The sequence below is a fragment of the Etheostoma cragini genome, chromosome 16 (genome assembly GCF_013103735.1).
Source record: "Etheostoma cragini isolate CJK2018 chromosome 16, CSU_Ecrag_1.0, whole genome shotgun sequence".
NCBI classification, from domain to species: Eukaryota; Metazoa; Chordata; class Actinopteri; order Perciformes; family Percidae; genus Etheostoma; species Etheostoma cragini.
Genome location: NC_048422.1, coordinates 17,868,561 through 17,887,909, shown reverse-complemented (window position 1 = coordinate 17,887,909; position 19,349 = coordinate 17,868,561). Strand labels below are relative to the sequence as shown.

General features: G+C 39.7%; 1 protein-coding gene across 1 annotated transcript in view; it reads right to left on the bottom strand.

Annotated features, from left to right (window-relative positions):
• Positions 1–356: 356 nt before the first annotated feature.
• The window catches only part of csgalnact1a (chondroitin sulfate N-acetylgalactosaminyltransferase 1a), a 27,598-nt gene continuing 8,605 nt past the window's right edge, over positions 357–19,349 (bottom strand). Inside the window, exons 2-8 of the mRNA XM_034896555.1 lie at positions 16,848–18,109; positions 14,262–14,478; positions 11,879–11,980; positions 4,622–4,800; positions 3,790–3,884; positions 3,475–3,556; positions 357–2,256 (exon numbers count right to left, since the gene is read on the bottom strand). Coding sequence (XP_034752446.1) covers positions 1,967–2,256; positions 3,475–3,556; positions 3,790–3,884; positions 4,622–4,800; positions 11,879–11,980; positions 14,262–14,478; positions 16,848–17,637 — 1,755 coding nt within the window. The 5' untranslated portion in view covers positions 17,638–18,109 and the 3' untranslated portion in view covers positions 357–1,966. The remainder of the gene's footprint in view (positions 2,257–3,474; positions 3,557–3,789; positions 3,885–4,621; positions 4,801–11,878; positions 11,981–14,261; positions 14,479–16,847; positions 18,110–19,349) is intronic.

Genomic DNA, 19,349 nt, shown 5'->3' with positions numbered 1-19,349 from the left:
TTCTATTAAAGAGTCTGATAAAGAACCTATACATTTTTGTCTTCCTGTCTTTTGTTCTCTTCTAACTGCTTTTGCCGGGTTTGTCTTGATTGACAGGTGAAAACATTGAAATTAATAGTGTCATTATGAAATAAAACAGCCATCAGGAAAAATGTAAGATAAAATCAAACTCTGCTATCATAGAAAATAAGACTAATAATGTAATATTTAACATACTAATGAGCTGAGCTTTAAGACATTGAATAGTTTCACAATTTTAAGGTTATAAAAGTAAAAATCTAATATCTTTGTCTCATATTCCACCTTAAAGCTGGATAAGATTTGATGAAAGACAACCCATCCTAATAAAAACATACTCAATGCAGAAATAGGTTTTATTCAACTCATTTACATGAAGTGAAAAAATAACTTGAAATGTACATTTCAAGGATATTTAATGTATATTCTCACAAGGAATGTTTTAATAGCAAACAATAACAACATGATTCAAAAAGTGCCTCTTTTCACATCTATGGTCATCCACTAAAAGTACAGCTCGTTTTAATTGAAGTGCTGGAGCAATATTGGAGACTATATTAAAACAAACATAAAGGAACAATCGAGGCAGTTATAGCTCTAAATCTAACATCTCCAGTTTCTGTGACTGCTCAGTAATAAATGTAATGTTATTTGATTGACAAAAATATTAGAATCAATAAGTCTCATTCTGACTTGTTAAGCCATCGTCAACGTCAGGGCAGTAACCATTATTTCCTCAAATATCCCTTAGGTGTCGACAAATCAGTTATATGACAAAAAACTAAAATTTGTCAACACTATGTTTTATCTTTAAACATTTCATTTTAAATAAACATTATATTATAATATAAAATATATGTATTTATATTTATGGATTTATTATTTAATATGTTGGGCATAAATAGCCAACATAAATCTTATATTTAGGATGCTTATTGAAAAAAACGGGCGTTTTACTGACAAAAACCTACAATACTCAGCACAGTTCGTCATAGAACTGAATGGACCCACACAGAATACTGTCCAGGCAATAACAGATAAGAAATTGTAATCCTTATACATGATGGCATTTAAGAATTGATAACAAACATAAATAAAGAAATTAATAATTTATTTAAAAAACAACGCCATTCCAGGCTTTAAAAGAGTCCTTCATGGTTTCTGCGCCAACATGTTGTTCACTTTCATTCCACCAGGTGGCTCTGTTTCCCTACAAATAAAAACCTGTGGGTTAAATTTTTCCTTGGCTTCCTGAAAAGACATTGTTCAGGTTTAACTTGCAGAAGGCACAAAGTTCAGAAACCCTTTGTAGCTCAAACATAAGTGCTGTGTTTTCCTTCTAAAAGACCTTCCTGCAGTTACAGAGGAAATTCAAAAAGGATGTTAAATTACAGATGGTTTCAGACAGTCTGTCGAACATGTCCGGTTGTGGCGATGAGTTCTTCAAGCCAGTTTGAATTCGTCCTCATTTTTTGTTGTCCTTTTCAGAGCAACACATTGCTCAGAGTCCTTGAAAAGTAAAAAGTCTCGGGATGGACAGCCGATTGAGCGTGCGCCTCGTGTACAAAGGCTCACTTCATGCCACAGCATTAGAATCTCTCCTTCGGCCCTTTGCTGAATGCCATTCCCCTCTCTCTCCCCTATCCTCTATAAGTATATATATCTTTAAAAAAAAAGTTCACTTTTTAAGATTTTTTTATTAAAGGAGTAGGTTGCCTCTTTGGGAACACACCTATTTGCTTTCTTGCTAAGAGTTAGATGAGAAGCCAATACAGAGAATACCAACCTCACATTTGAGAGGGATATCTATACTCTTCTCTAACTCTCTGCAAGACAACAAATTAGCATACTGTCCAAAATGTTGAACTATTCCTTTAAAGTTGAACTTATCGGCGTTATTTCAAGAGCTTGCGGTCTGATTGATTATAATCCAACCACATTTAAGTATTCATGTCTTCTTGGGGTTTTGCTGTCGTTTCTGTTTGTGGAGATGAGCTTCGATTTCGTGCCTGAAGAACAGCATCCCCAGCTGGCCGTGCGAGGCCTCGTTCATGGCCTTAGACTGCATGCACATGCGGTACTGGTCTGGAGGGAGCTCATCAGCGCAGTGTTTCTCGTGCCACAGGTGAAACAAGCCTCGTGACGGTGCTCGGACCACGAGGAGGTTGCTATGCAGGTACTTCCTGTACAGGTGGACATCTTCCCCGCCCCAGCCTTTGATGTCGATGTCAAAACCTCCTAGAGATAAGAGAGCAGAAGGGGAATGCAGTAAGCCTTTATTATATCATCATAGGATGTGCTGTTATGTAAAATGGAGATTTTAAACCTTTTGATATGCAAACATTTCTAAGTAATTTATGTCTTCAGCACTGTGTTTACTTCCTCTTAAAGGAACGCTGATTATGAATCCTGATGACGGTTGTGTGACGGTGTGTGATTATAATCAGTTTTCCACTCAGCCTTGTTTGTTGTCTCATAAAATCGTGGTAAGGACATTCTAGACTGATGCTGCAAAACAGTTCTCGACCAGACATGTTTAAACCTGCATCTGTGAAGTACTCATGTCTGCTTTTGCTTATCCTTTGTGTCTCTGCGGTTTTATTTTGACTATTCTGTCTGTCTCCCTATTTCCACTCATGCTCCAGGTTTAAACAGAAATGCGGCAGGAATTATTTAAAAGCAACAGATGCAATGTTCATTTGTGTGTGAACATTAAACGGCACAACCTAATTATGAATAATGAATAGTTTGACATTTTGGGAAAACACATTTTCCCTTTCTTGTCAAGAGTTAGATGAGTATTGAATGAATAGTGATTTGTCTGTAAATTTGAAGCTGCAGCGTTTACATACATAAATACATATACTTGCACATACTGTAAGTCTTTGCAAAAAAAGGGAATAATCAACTAAAATGTCGACTACTTTTAAATCACATTTTTGTCTTTATTGGAGCTTGTTTAAATATCTGGCACATTTAAGAAAGAGCATTTGAATGCTTGTTGGTGTTTGTGTGTGTGTGTCTGTGTGTGTGTTTAGGTCCTAAACAATAAAGCACTCCAAATTGAATTGTAGTCTTTAATTGATCACTTGATTGGTCACTTTGGAGAGAGACTAAATCGATTTAAATCTGTTTTGAGAACCAATATTCCTCAACTAATACACAGATGCAGAGGGCAAGGGGGCTGTGAGATATTATACTATATGCTGCTGCTCAGAGCTGTTTCATGCCGAGGAATGTAATACAATCTGAGAATTGTAATATTGAACCATTTGGGTTCTGAAGTTGTTTATACCCGTTAAGCTATGGCACCATTAATATAGTATCTAACCATCTAGCCCATTTTAACTCTACGTTTTGTAACGCCTCTGCACAGATAATCAAACCCCAAGAGCAACTATTTATGAATTTCTGCATTACTTAGATGTTTTGATAGGCATGACCGCAAATATTTACCTATGTTGATGAAGTCGGACCTGTATTGGCAGGTCATACCAAAACCGAAATCCCTCCAAAACCCTGTGTCTTTCTTGATCACCTGCGGAGAAAAGAACGGCGAGTCTTAGAGAGCTTATGGACAGAAACATATCAGCTCAGCACACTTGGCAGGCACATCAACAGGAGGACGCTTCTGTGAGTTTGTAGCAACTGGATAGAGGAAATGTTTCTAAACCTCCCAGCGATATAGCACAGAACTGAAAATGATATTTACACAGGGGGCTTGCACAGTGTTTAAAAAAAGAGAAGATAGACTTGATTGGTGTGTGTTACCAGCTGTTGCTCCACGGGTGGGACGTGTTCAGGACTTCCATAGATCAGAGTTGGGTTGTACTGGCTGAATAACACCGGGTAGAACACCTTTTTACCTGAGAGGGAGTGAGACGGCAGCGTCAGGCAACGAGGCAGTGGTGTATTTTTGTGTTTGTAGGGTAAGGCATATTTAATCATCATCATAAAGACATCTTCTTTAATCACATTTAATACATTTATTATGCATTTAAACAAGTCATAATAACAAGAAATCATTTTAAAGATGCTGTATTAATGACATCACATAAGCCATCATGCTGTTGTATCATTTATTAATTCTAAAGATACCCACATTGTATTTATGACAGATATCTGTGATAAGGTTTTGAATAGTCAAAATTTAAATCTGAGATCTTTTTTTTTATAACGTCTAAGTAGAAAGAAATTATTGAGTTGTATGGAGAATCTAATTAGAGATAAAAAAAATGTTTTTTTAATGTGAATTCAAGATATCTCCATTTAAACTGTAACTAGTCAAAAACTCACACTGAAGATATCTTAAATGTGGTTTTGAATAGTCATAATTGAAATCTGATCTCAAATTAAGATGTTGCTTGTCAAAATTAAATTGTAGATATCTGAAACTGAAAGTAAGACAAGTCAAAACTACAGTGGAGATATCTGGAATTAAAGTTACTAGTCACAAATCCCTTTAAGAAATCTACAAAGGAGTTATAGATAGCCATAAAAAGGTATTTGTGAAAAGTTTAAACACATGCATTGCAATGTAATAGGCAGATATCTTTAGTGTTAATTCTGTCAGTTTTTTATGTTAAAATGGTAAAAGTCTGACCGGGCTGCGTGTTGAGTCGGCAGGTGTTGAGGAAGTCAGCGGTGAAGTAGATGTCCACGTCGCAGAAGAAAAGCAGTACATTGCCTCCCTTCCAGGCTCGGGCCCCGACATCTAGACCCCGTCCCCGAGAGAACTCCTCGTCCAGCTGCAGCAGAGTGTAGTTCTTAAAGTGTACTTCCCTACAGAGATGCAGTGATCAAGAGAGAGAGGTTAGACATCTAGAGAAAAAAAATTAGTTTTCTTACAGAACACACATGGAATGAAAATAGCAATACAATAAAATACATTTTATTTCAATGTAAATGTAATTTCAAATGTTTAGAGTCCACCATTAAATACATTCATTATTATAGAATAATTATTTTAGGAAATATGGATTTAAAAACAAATCTCATGTACCCCCTGTAGTACTCCAAAACACCCTTAGGTGTTCATTAGTTCATTTAAGTGTTATTAGTAACTTCATTCCTGTTCCTTTCATATCATGCATCTCCATTTAATTATTTAATTCTATTTTAATTAATTTTGTATTCCATTTTATTGCGCCGTTATCCCATTTTCATTGTTTTTGTTGAGCAAGAGAGAGAGAGAGAGAGAGAGAGAGAGAGAGAGAGAGAGAGAGAGAGAGAGAGAGAGAGAGAAATTTAAATAAAATGAATTAAAACAGGTGATGGTTAAGAAAAAGACAGAAAATAGCAGAAGTAAGTCTTTGCTTGATGATTAATGCGCTGGGTGAAATGCTTCAGAAATTGAAATGATAATGGAATATTATTTTATTCTGCAGGTTATCTTGCAGGTCTGATTTGAACAAGGGTCTACACGCCTGTTGTGCTCCTCAGCTGTGAAATCTTGCTTGACTTGTCTCATTTATTATTTCAACTGATACTGTGGCTCATATGCTGCCTATTCCTCAATACATTTGTGTTTAGCCAAAAACTAGCACAGCACACATGGGGGCCACATAGATCTACACACATCGCAGAAGGGGAGTACTGGAAGTATAATGAGGCGGACACCTGCACTGCATCTAACGAGTAAAAGGCCACAGATTGTGAGGAAACTAAGGTCAACAAAGCCTCCTCCATCACTGGCTTGAAGTTTTCTGAGGATAGAGCAAAGAGAAACAGCTGGATCAAGATGACCACAGCTGTGGCTTTTTTCCCTTAACCATAACAGGTCACACTGCTTGTGACTAATCCGTTACTCATGCATGCACATACACAGACAAGCACATTAGATCGACTTCAGCATGAAGATACTGAGGAAAAATTGGATCACACGTCTCGTGTCTGAGGCAGAAAAAAACAGGATCGGAACCTCCTCCTTCGTTCATGTGATGTTGGGTGACATAACACATAAGAGACAGAGCAGGTAGACATACACAGCTTTGTTAGAGGAAGCCAGGATGACCAAGCAAACTTGGTCTGTTTAGCCAGAGGAAGCTTGAATCATGTCTCCCGCTTTTCCGTTTGTACTGTTGAGTGTAGATGCCTGTGTGAATAGTGTGGACCATCATATTTCTTCATGTAGATTACTGTGTAAAAACCTGTCTCAATCCTATCCTTTTACATCTCTTATATCTTATTAAATAAGACTTAATACAACTTTTTAAGACACATGAACAGGACACCACTTATGAGCATCTTGTTTGTCTAAATCAGGTAAAATATATCGGGAACAATATCAAGATGTTCTTGTGCACCTGTCCACTGGTGTTTATGTGCTGTCAATCCACATGTCTGCAGTATATTCTCTACGTCTGCCTACAGTTTATGAATTCAAACAGAGTCAATCTGTTTCAGAGTCCCAGAAGAGGCTGACCCAACCGTTGGCACTAAACTGTCCACAGATGGCAGAGACAGAGCACAATAGCTCTGTTTGTCTCAAACAGTGCCAATGAAATAGCAGCTAAATTCACATGTTGATTCAGACTCGACTTCAACGGGCGGGGAGCTCCGTCGTCAGAGATGAAGAGAAAACTTTCAAGAAGAGCGTCTCCGTGACTGAAATAAATTTGCATATTTCTTGCAAATTGAAACAAAAGTGTTGAAATTAGATTTGATGTTTTTAAGCAAAGCATTATGTCCTGCTTTGTTTTAAAGGAATCGTGGAGAATAATCGTATTAGCTTTCTTTACAAGAGTTAGATGACAAGATCGATACTCTGTATGCTAAATATGAAGCAACAGCCATCAGCTTATTATCTTAGCTTAGCATAAAGACAGCAAGACTGGCTCTATCCAAAGGTTCACCAGCCACCGGCACTTCTAAAGTGATTTTAACATTTTGGTTAGAGTACTGTACATGTTTGGTAGGGAGCTTTAGAAATGCTGGTATGCAGATTTTGTTAGATATCTAGTCTTCTTGGAGCCTTGTTTTGCATTTTGGCACAGCTCACTAGGAGCATTTGCATGCATGTGTCACTTTGAATTTCACTGATGTTCACTTTAATTTATTTAACTTTCAAAGGACTAAATTGATGTAAATCTGTCCTCTAAAGCAATACTCCTCGACAAATATACAGAGGACACTGTGCTGTGAGATATGCTAATATACTGTATGCAGCTAAGCCCCTCAAAAACAGGAAGCGCAGGGTAACAGCTGGCTTGGCCATGTCCAAATGTAAAAACAAATCTGCCTGCTAGCTAACGTTGTTGGTTTTGGAATAAATGAAACAGATACTGTGTAATGTAAATTGTAGGTCGATTTTGTTACCTTTGGACAGACTCGGGCTAGTGTTTCCCCCGTGTCTCCTGGCAGCAGCATTTATTAGGCGTACAGATATGAATCTGCAAAGATTTTTTATCAGCTGTGCGATTTTGTGTCTTAAGAGAAATGAAGTTATAAATAATTCATGATTTTATGGTTGTAATATTTTCCTGGTCACTATTATTTAGAGGGAAATGTAATCTCTTTTTTCCAGAGTCATAGTTTTTTTTAAAGATAATTTTTAGGCCTTTATTGACAGGACAGCTGAAGCCGAGAGGGGACCGAGAGAGGGAATGACATGCAGCAAAGGGCCACAGGTCGGATTCGAACCCAGACCTTCTGCGTCGAGTAAGTAGAGTAAACCTCTATTAAAGTAAAACCAGCTCTACCAACTGAGATATCCGGGCGCCCCAGAGAGTCATAGTTGATATATTATTCACAAGTGTATGGTGTCTTTGTTTGTGTGCTGGCCTGAGCGCATTAGCTGTTTAAATCAGATGTTTGTGTCCACTTACCCATTTTCTAAGTCTCTAAAATGTAAGCCCAAGAATATGAACACAGGCTCAACTATTATATAACTGAAAACGTCAACTTAAATCCAGCAACGTCCTTGTTTTCTAAATTACTTTTTATGTTCTGCCTTTTTTCTTCATTCTTCCCCGACAAGCAACAGCACCCTTATTATGGCCTAAAATAGTCAATTTGTTTACTGTGGGCATGGTGGCTGGTACCTACAAGGGGCTTAATTGTTGAGTCAGAGTGAGAAGCCTGTTAAGAGCTGTCATGTTGTTTCTCAGCAGCAGTCCTGATCCTGTTAGTTCTGCTCAGGACAGGAAAGGGAAACCAGATTTTCTTTCACTGTGAGTGTGTAACCATTTGCATGTTTTTGCCATTTTAGCTTCAGGACTGACAGCAGACACGGTGTTCAGTGTTTGTGAAAATTCTCGGCCTCGATGTGGCCATATCTGAGCTTATTTTCAATTTAAACATTTTTCTGAGATACCAGTGAAGCATTCTTGCTATTTGCCAATGGTAGTAACATCAATCCAGGGGTGGCAATGTTGGTGAGTCTGTCGGCCCATCACCACAACATGCTTGTTCACCAGAAGATAACTTCTAATGACTTTGGTAGTCCCCTGACTTTTTCTCTAGTTTCCACGACAGAACCATGTTTTCATTTATCTAGTACAATATCTCAACTTCTACTGGATGGATTGGACAAACATTCATGGTCCCCAGAAGATGACTCCTAATGACTTTGTTGCTCTCCTGACGTTTCCTCTAGCGTCATATTGAGGTTGGCTTGTGGTTTTGAGTGAAATGTCTCAACAACTGTTGGATGGATTTGGTGCAAACATTCATTTTTCCATCAGGATGAACTATCCTTACTCTGTCCCTAGTCTAGTAGCACCACTGAATTTTTTGTGTCAGTTTTATTTTGCAAAATGCTTCTTAGTAGTAAAAAACTTTCAAGCTTGTGCAAATGAAGTCAAGTCTCTTGCCTCATAAATTAATTCCAACTAAATAAGCTAAACTGTTTTCACTTCCTTAAAATCTCTCTATGCTCTGATGCAGCTATGCCAACTCTCTTCTAACTGTGAATTTATGATGACTGTACATTTTAAGCAACTAATTTCCCCTGTTTGTCTGTCACCTGTCTGCTGTTAACAGAGCAGGGAGGCTGTGTATCCTTTCTTGGCTATTGTTTCGGAAGAGGAAAACAAGCTAGTGTTTTACATTGAGCTGAGGAATCAGCAGTCTGTGCATGTAATGGAGAGGTATAAGTGCAAGCTATAAAAAAATTAGAATTGTTGTGATCTCTCTTAGACTCAGCCCTCAGGCAAGACAGCTACACAAGTTATCGGCAGAGCGAGTAATTTGCAAAATTGGGTACTAGCCATTTGTAGACTCTCTTCAAAACTCCTTCATGATTTGTTTCATTTCATCCACTCCTAATCTCTCATTTACCTTCTGCTGGTCATTATCTTCTCGCTTTCTCAGAGCTGTCAGAGGCTCTTCAGAGAGTCGTCGACCCGTCTGCGAACTGAATGAAATGCCACCATAACATGAAAGTCTTATTGGAGAGGCTGACACGAGTTGAAGGAAAGGTTGTAGCTGGTATGAGTGACAGAATAATCTCAGCATTCGTTTCTTTGTCTGTTCAAATGTCTGATCCTTCTCTTTCATTTTAACGTACTTTGATATCCTAAAATCTGACTTTTTTTTCCAACTTTCTCTCCCATCTGATCTGTATACCTATCCTCTAACTCACTGTTTCCCCCTCAGCCATTGTCTCCCCTGCATCTGAACACAGTACCTATTCATATTGACCGGTATCACTTTAAAACTGATCGCTTTATCTTTTCCTTCCATTACACACAACCTCACTCCCTCCTTTCTCAATCTCTCTAGCTTTATCTCACATTCTCAATTATTTTAAACAATATCCCCGGTGTCTGGCAGAATGCTTGAAAACTAATGCTCTGTCTTTTCTAGTGCGTTGCTATTTTATCTCCTATATTCTTAGTTTTTTTAGCTTTTGTTAGAAGTAGACCTGGTTTGGCCCTTTGATATATCCACCCAAATAATAAGCACCTGCAAAAAAAAACATTCTTTTACCCTCATTTAATCACTACATAGAGGTTGATTGGGGTTAGAAAGCTGGCCGAGATCCTGGTTGATTTAGATCTTGTTAGAAATTAGTCAAGGTAGTTCACTTTAGCTGGTGATTGTATGAATGCCCTTTTGAAGTATATTCAGCAAGGACATTGTGCTACTAAAAAGCAGGGAGTGTGACTGTACGTGATTTAAAAAAGAAAAGAAAAAGGACAAATAGCTAGAGGTTGTTTGGGAGCAGACACAGTTTTCTAGAGGTGAATTTAATTTGTAGGAAGCTAGTGTAGAATCAGATCAGCCACTAATGAAGCCATCACTACCGGGACCAGATATTGACTTGTGTATGTGTGTGTATGTGTGTGTGTGTGTGTGTGTGTGTGTGTGTGTGTGTGTGTGTGTGTGTGTGTGTGTGTGTGTGTGTGTGCGTGTGTGTGTGTTCATGGTATCTTGGTGTTAAATAATTAAACTTTTAGACCTTCAAAGTGAGGATTATTTTAGGTCAAGCTGAATAGCAGTTGTTTGTATTTGCATGCATGTGTGCGCTACTTCTGAAACAATCAGTCAATTAGTGTAACAGATGGTTTAGTTGATAAAAAGCAGAAGTGATAATTGATTTCTTTATCAAGTAAAAGTACCCACAATTGGTTCAATAAATCTTCAAAACGCAAAGATTGGTTTATGCTTAAATCCTAATGACTTTAGTAATCCCCTGCCTTATCCTCTAGCGCTACCATCAGATTCACATTTCTTTGTTTTCTATTGGATTTGGATGTATTGCCAAGACAATTGGAACAGATTTTGATGCTCCTTTGACAGACTGTGGCAATCCGCTGACTTCCTCTAGCGCCATCATCAGACTAAAATTTCAAAATGTCTAAAATGTATGTCAATATAACTTTTAGCATGCTATTGTTAGCATTAGCTCAAGCACTGCTAAGCCTAAGGGCCACTTTATGCTCAAAAAGAATCAGTTTGTTGGACAAGATGTCCATCCCCAACACTTTACAGACTAAACATCAATTTATTCATCAAAAAATAATTAACAGAACCGCTGCTAGGACAGTGTAATTTATCCAACACTGACTGTACCTCCACTTACTCTTGCTACATTTTACTTTTTTTACTTTTCCGACTGTTTTTCATTATTCAGTGCGCTTTTCTCTCACATCACTCCTTTTAGAATTCTTCCACACTAAAAATCAATAATATTACATGTGTGTATGTTTCTGTTTGACTTTCCTTCTTTTCAGAATTTTGCCTTCTTCTTAACTTCAGAAGTCATTTAACACTGCTAGTCCCAAACCGCCACCCAATCGACAACAGCTGGTCAGAGAAACAGAGGGACAAAGACACGCTGTGTGATACTAGAGCCAGTCTGACTGTATCAAGGCCGCGGAACAACCTTCAGAGACGGGAAATCGACAACCGTCACCATAGCAACCCCCTTGGGGAATCTGAGGCTCAGTCCACAGTGGATCTGACTTCTGAGCAGCCAGCAGCGATCGTCTCCAGAGGTGTGGGTGTCGAGGGGTCCATGTGAGAGCTTGAGAGTGAGTCAGGGATGATCACAGGCATGCTGTAATTTATCTGTGTTGGCTGGAGGCTCTCAGCTCCTCAGCGTGGGTGGCACGCTGGTCCATTATTCATCAGACAGATGACTAGATGTGGCAGGACGCCGAGCCAGCAGGTGTGTGTATATGTGTGTCATGAGAGAGAGAGAGACAGATCATACATGGAAGAAGAAGAAGAAGAAGAAGAAGAAGAAGAAGAGAGGTTTCTGTTGCATGTGTGGAAATATTTGTTGTTATAGCTTCTGCTTCTGAGAGCGGTTGTGTGACTGTGGCAGGGTTAATTTCACTACATAGATTGCCATCCATATTGTGCGTTTGGCCTCTAATCCAAAGATCTGATCTTGGCTGTGCTTCCAACCCACCTGGATGTGTTCTCCAGAGTGCTGCGGACTTCGCTCATCTGCTCTTTCCCAAAATACACCACCGTCAGATGGACCCTGCCGTCCTGACGCACACAGACTTCCCTGTACGTACGCACAAACACACACACGGGAAGGGACATTATGCATGAAAGTGTTCTAAAACTGAGCAGGAAGGAAAAGCACCGTGATCAAATGAAAAAGGATTCCTTTATTCAAGGGCTGAAATAATAAGACTAAAACTCAGATAAATCGCTTAAATCACTCAAAAAATATAACATTTGCAGGTTACAGCTTTTTAAACATGATAATTTACTGCTTCTCTCTGTCACATTACTGCAAATGTGATCTCTTAGGGTTTGTTTGACATAAACATGCGTTTGAAAAGACCTTTGGACCTGGGAGATTGCATTGTTCTTCTTTCATATTTCTAAACTAAATAGTGAATTCATTCATTCATTAAAAAAATGTCATTCTCGGCTATAATCCTGGCGCTCCTCATTCTGACACTACGTTAAAGCAGGGAGAGAACTCTAGTAAAAGAGAGACCAGGTGGGAGATGCCTGCAGGCCCTTTGATGGAGAAATGTCAAATATATCAAGCACATGCTGAAGATAATTCAGCTCCACTCCCACTGGGGACACATACACATTTGTGACGTTCTCCCCAGAAAAACATTGGGAAAAATGTCTCAGATAAGACATAACTAGATGAACACAAAATGCTAAACTACTATATTTTTGCGGAGGTTACTGAGTAGATATGTAAAATACCACTTTTACTGTCATTACAGATCCGTTTTGTTAAAGCCTCTCTCTAATGCCATTGTTAGAAGTAAATTGATTTTTTCTGGAATCTGATGAGGCATTCTTCCAATTTGTCGCTATAATTATTTAATCATGCAGTAAGAGCAATAGTTGCCTTGTAAAACTCCACGGTGTCTGTCTGCAAGTGTTTCCAGTTTGTTTGGGTTTTTGTGAATTCACACTGTATCTCTATATTCTGTTACTCGCTATTATCACCTCCAAAACACACACACACACACACACACACACACACACACACACACACACAGACACACACACACACACACTTTCTCCTGCTACACCTTTAATATGGATAACTGTAAACTGTTTGCTCAGCGATTTGCCGACTCTTTCAAGTAAGTACACTTCTCACCATGCTGTATATCAAATGCTGCCGGTCTGCCCAGGGGGGCATTCTAATGGGCTGAAACACTGCTACTAAGCAGGATTTACCATGTAAAAAGAGCTGTGATAAGCAGCAGCGGCTGCCAAGTAAATCACAGACATTAAGAAGGATGTTTCCTCAACTGATGGTGACGGACTGCGAGCTGAGTAAAGCACGCTTTGCTGTTAGCTGATGAGTTTTGTGTGTTAAAATATAAAAGATTTTTTAAATGACAGCTGTTATTCTTTCATATTTATTTTCACCTTGCAGATAATCAGACCTTCATTGTTTATTTCACATACACATACTAGCCTGGATCTATTTGTGATATAATCTGGTATATTTGAGATGCCTTTTAGCTCTATGAATAAAAATTTTAAATGTATGAAATTAAACATCCTGTGGTTATGTAGCAACTGATAAAAACTGAGCTGGGATCTGTAAGGCCATCTGTATTTATGCTCTTGTCTGAACCATTTAAATCCCTCAGATTTGTTTACATTCTGATTATGCCTACCAGCCCCAAAATAATTAACTGATAACACTTCATGTGCGGTTTCAAAATATTAATTATATGTTTCTTCAAAAAAAAGAAAAACAGACTCTGATGTTAATTCTCTTTCCTCTAATCTCGCCCACCTCTTGTCGCAGCCTTCTTGATCGCCAATTAAAAAGTAAAATTGGAATTGAAACTGAGTTTGAACAACACAGTATCACATTTGCCTGAATTAGTTACGCGTGACACAACAAACCGTATTAAATCATTCATTGTGGTGCTTCTTGTTTAGGTCCCACTGTTTGTGTGACTTTACAATAAAACGTGTTGTAGGTAGGATTGTGAAGATCCAGGATTTAGCCAAAGAATTTGAACATAGACAACTTCCCCCCTTCTGTTAAATCCCGAACAATCTCCTGAGCCCCCCCCCCCCCCCCCCCCCCCCCCCCCCCCCCCCCCCCCCCCCCCCCCCCCCCCCCCCCCCCCCCCCCCAGGCCCTGATTGGAGGATCTGAACACGGAGCGGTAGATTTTTGCAAATCGCACTACAGGCTGTAGGTGGTGCCAGTGGTGGTAGGGTCAGTTTCAGCTAATATGACATGAAGTCAGTTATATAAGTCTTACCTACTGCATCTTTTACATCTGGAAAAAGGACAACAAAATCTAAATTCTGAAAAAAGTTTAAATTCTAGACTCTCACCTGAAGTTGTGCATGAAGTGTTTGAACTTGTCTATGCGTCTGGACAGCGGGACGATGATGTTTATCGGGACATTGGCTGTGTCCACCCTATCATTTTTCACCTTCATCAGTGGTCCAAAGGGACGGAAGAGGACCAGACGTCTGAATTCATTACTGGACTCCCCTCTGAAGCTCAGCTCATACAGCGTCCCTTTGTCCTTCTCTGTGCGAGTGATACCTGATGGGAGAAACATATGAACTGTTGAGCAAATAAGCTTAAATAACTTAGATATTATCAGCAGTGCATGTTATTGTGATAATCAGCAGCTGTATTTATATACAACAGTTATATTCAATAGTAGCCTGTTTAAAGAATAAGCTTATTGATTTAGCTTGTCGTCAATCTTCTCATCTAATTCCTGGGAAGAAAGTGTATTAACATATTTACATTAACTTATATATCAACATATAAACTTGATGTAAATGTAACCCGCTGCAATAACAATGTGACAGTATTTTTGTTGTACATACAGTAAGTGAGTTTTAAGTTTATGTGCCTGAAGTTCCTCTGTGTCTTTCATTGTCGCAGTGATGTTGTTTTACTTTTTTTCTCCAGGGTGTGGCTTTCGTTTTAATCCCTTAAGGATTTCTGTGTTTTGAAGTGCCAAGGATACTGTTTTTCCAGATTAGAATGTAACAAACAAAAAAAATCCATTGTTTTATAAAGTAACATTATTTTTAGCATCAGGTTGTGACAGACTAATACTGAGGTTTTATGTGGGGAAAGAAGAAGGGCATATGAGGCCACTGAAGACATTGTCTATGCACTCTGTTGCTGGGAAAAAAGCCAGAACTGTACATAAACCTATAACACACACACACACACACACACACTGAAAGAGATGCTATTCTAATCATTCAGACACATTTTCTTGTTGCAGTTGCAGGCTTTACGTCAGCATGTTCCTCCAGAGAGAAGTTGTTCTTTCTTTACTCTGCTATGTACAAGGATTATTACTGGCAAATTGACCTACTGCGGTCAGTGGGGGTGGAAAGAGAAATGGAAATGGGTATTCAGAAAGTGAGAAGTGAGACCAGAGAAAAAAGAGAGCCTGGATGACGGAAAAAAAGAGCAGACAGATAAATATAAATAAACAAAGAAGAAAGTGAAGAGCAAGTCAGAAAAAGAAGAAGAGAGAGAACAGAAGGATGTCTGTGGGCAAAGATTTACAGTCCGATAGCATCTTAAATTAAGGTCTTCCAGTTAAGTTGGCCAGCTTCCTGTGACAAGACGCATTTTGGTAAATTGGCTGGGCACTTGAGACTTCACTTCCTGTCTCTTTCCTTCTGTCCAACTGCACTTTTTGCATACCTCCTCTATTTGTAAGCAGTTTCAGCTCACTAGCTTGCCAATGCAACCCTTACAGCACCCAGAAGATGCTTTTGTCAGTCTGGCCATCTAGACTGCCTTCCACTTGTCTAGCCGACAATGTTGAATATATCGCAGCTAGTTCAAGGTGTGCTTAAAAAAATCAATGTCTTAGTCCTTAAAGATCAATACGTGCAAACAAATATTTCATTAAAAGCTAAGCTGCACTTTCCTGCCTTGTTCAGGAATTGTGGACGTTGTTTACACCTAGAAACGCACAAATGTATGCACATCTATTAACATCACTCTAAGATAAACACATTAAATGGGACCACACACAAGCTCCATATAATGACCTATGGCTCATTTCCTACAAGCCAGGTGACGCTATTGCTTCACTTTAAAACCTCCACACACTCGCACACTGAAGGTGGTGACCTTTAAAGAACACACACACACGCACATTCACATGAGCGCGGGCGCGCACACATGCACACACACACACACATGCTCACGCACGCTCTCACACATACACACACACACACACACACACACACACACACACACACTGAAAATACCCCACTTGAAGAGATGTTCCACTGTGAATGAGTTCATTTCCTGAGGTTGTGATCAGAGCAGAGCAGAACTAGGATTTGGAGGATATCCTGGTTGAAACAAACACACTCACATATTTCTGACCTTCCAGGGATTCATGAACAAAAAAAAAGATAAAAGTAACCCAAGGTTGAAGAACAAAGTGGAGTACAGTGTTTGGATGCAGAAAAAAATGTGTCCAGGAAATAACGTTTGTACAGAACTAATTTGTTTTTTCAAATTATGTTGTGGTGACAATTTGCAAATTATCTATAGGGGCAGATAGACTAAAGTTGCCGTTAACTCTGAGCTATTAGCCAGCAGACATAACCATCTGTTTATCCAAACATGGACTCCGATTGGCTGAAGCTTATCTTGTGATGAATTTACTTTTAGGGTAAGTTTCTGCAAGTTTTTGGTCAAGGTCAGGGAAATATTGTTTGCTTAAAGTTACTGTGGACTTTATTGTATTGAACCAGAGAATTATCGGTAAGTGCCCAAACATACCCATACCTGTGAGAAGCATTACCATTTCCTCATTATTTTAACAGAAAGTGAATAATCCAGACAGCAGTATTGTATTTTCTTCAAAAAAATATTTACTGTTGCAAATTAGTTGTAAACATAAATTGATGTGTTCTCACCTTCTATGAAGTCAGATGCTGTGTACACTTTGCCTGTTTGAGTTTTTTCCGCTGCGGCTCTGCTGTCTTGCTGGGATGATGGTGTGTTGAGGCTGTGCAGGGCCATCTCCAGCACCTCCCCCAAAGCCTCTCTCTTGTCCTTTCTCACAGGCTTCTCCTCAGGGTGACGTGTCAGCCCCATCTCCAGCTGGTACACTCTCTGCAGGGTGAAACTCTCAAAGGGCACTACCGCATACTCGCTGGGCAGCCTAGTGCCTGCGGTCACCTCAGCCTTTGAGAGCTGGCTGCGCAGGAACTCCTGGAGGTCCGCCTGCTGACTCTTGGGTCCCTGAGCCTCCCCAAGTCCGCCTCCCTGGGACACAGCCCCGGCTTCCTGTCCCTCTGCTGGGCCCCCAGCAGCTCTCTTCAGGGTCTCTTGCACTCCTTTCAACTGCTGGCTACGCTCCTGCAAAGCCTCCTTGAGCTGAGCTATCTGCTTCTTCAAGGAGGAGATGTGGAGGCGATGCTGCTCCTCACGCTCTTGGAGGAGTACCTGATAAGATTGAGTCTGTCCACCACTTTCCCCCGTCCCACCTACGCCTGCTCCAATCCCCGGCCCAGTGCCCCCTAGGCCGGGGTGGTTGGGTCCAGGCCGGGGGAGAGCATGGCTCAGTGGAGGGCCATCAGAGTGTGGGGGGCTGCAGGTCATCACATAGAGGAGCGACAGGGAGCAGCAGAGAAGCACCAGAACGCCTCCAACACGGGAGACCCAGGCTAGGAGTCCACGCCGCAACATTGCTGTATGTAGCATTAAAACTCACTCCTCTGCATTAAACATACACACACACACCCTGAACTATCATGTGACTTCACACACTCCAGCCTCGATGATAAGAGTCCATTTGTGATTATGTTCCATCACTTAGTGAGTAGGGCAGCTACTTATCAATATGAGGTCATTTCATCTAAATTAGGTCATTGCCTTTCCACTGCCTGAGATTGTAATTTGTTTTGTCATTGGCAGGGTGAACATATGAGGAAAAAAACATTTTTCCTTTCTGTTGCTCCAATTAGCTCCATGGTCAGCAAGAAGATTCAGGCCCAAACGATGTTACATCAGCTATCACTCATTGGTGACTCATCTGTTTGCTGACTCCTTCAGTCAGTTTATAACGTCCTTTTATCAGCCCGGATGAGGCAGTGTGACGCACAGGGAAAAAATGCTATGTTTAATGAAAAAGCATATCCTCTGTGGTTGGCGTTGGTTTCCCCATGTTGTTTTCCTGACATAGAAAACAGAAAGAGAAGAGAGGTTTGTCAGGATTCTTAACATTTTGACCTCCACCAAACTCCATCCCATCAAGGATACTTGTGTCATTTAAAAGTCAGAAACATGCCAGGGCACTTTGACATGTTACTTTAAGATGGCAAAAAGAGTTTAACTGCCTTCGCCAAATAAAACATTCCTTCAGGACTGCAGCTTCTGAAAAACAATGTTGTCACTGATTTGTGATAAAATGAGGTTAAGAGAAAGTGTGCTTAAAAGTGTAGAGATGACACTGTGTTATGTGAGTGTGTAAAGTGGAAACTGGGATGTATCCATACATCTGTCTACTCTATACATACCCGCATACTGACTCAATGGTGAGAAACGCAAGGCAGAGACTGCTTCAAAAATGCCCGAAATAAACAAAAGTAACGTTCAGAAAAGATGGACAAAAACATCAAAGAAAGTGACAGAAACGTTCGGGAAAGGCTTCAAAAACGTTACCATAGGGACAACAAAAGTTGCCTGGTCAATGGGCTTGAAAATGGGGCTGCAAAAAAAGGCTAGGAGAATCATTAAAGATCCAAACCACTCAGGTAACAGCCCTTTCTCCCTGTTGAGGTCAGGTAGAAGGTTCCACGTAACACCGGGCCAGCACTCAGACCCTCAGACCACGAAGATTCTCAATGAGGACACTGACTAAGACTGTTTCTACTAAAAAGTTGTGGATTTTGTTTCAGACAGAGGAATGCTAACTGCTGTTTCTAGTCTTCCTGCTAAGCTAAGCTAACCAACCCAGTTCCTGGCTCTACCTCCACATTTAGTGTAAGAAGCTGTGAGAGTAGATTCTATCTACTTCTTTAACTCCGGGCAAGAAAGTGAGCAAAACATATTTCCCAACCTGTCTATCTATAAAATAAATTAAAATAAAAAGAATATTTTTGATTCACCGCATTATGGTTTTCTTTCTCTTACTTTTTACTGTTGAATGACTTCAATTTCTTCAGGCCTCTAACAATCCTTAAAATGGATCAACCCAAGATTTAAACAAAAGTGGTCATTGCTTCATTTTAAGGGGTCCCACGCTCAAAAGGTGATCTCGATGTGATCAAATATTGCCAATAATATAACAGAGTAGATGCTGACTGATATCCTACACCATTACAGAAAAGGTGAGTGACATTATGGTAAATTTGGATGTGTGCGAGTGAGTATGCATACATACACTGTATATATATATATATATATATATATAT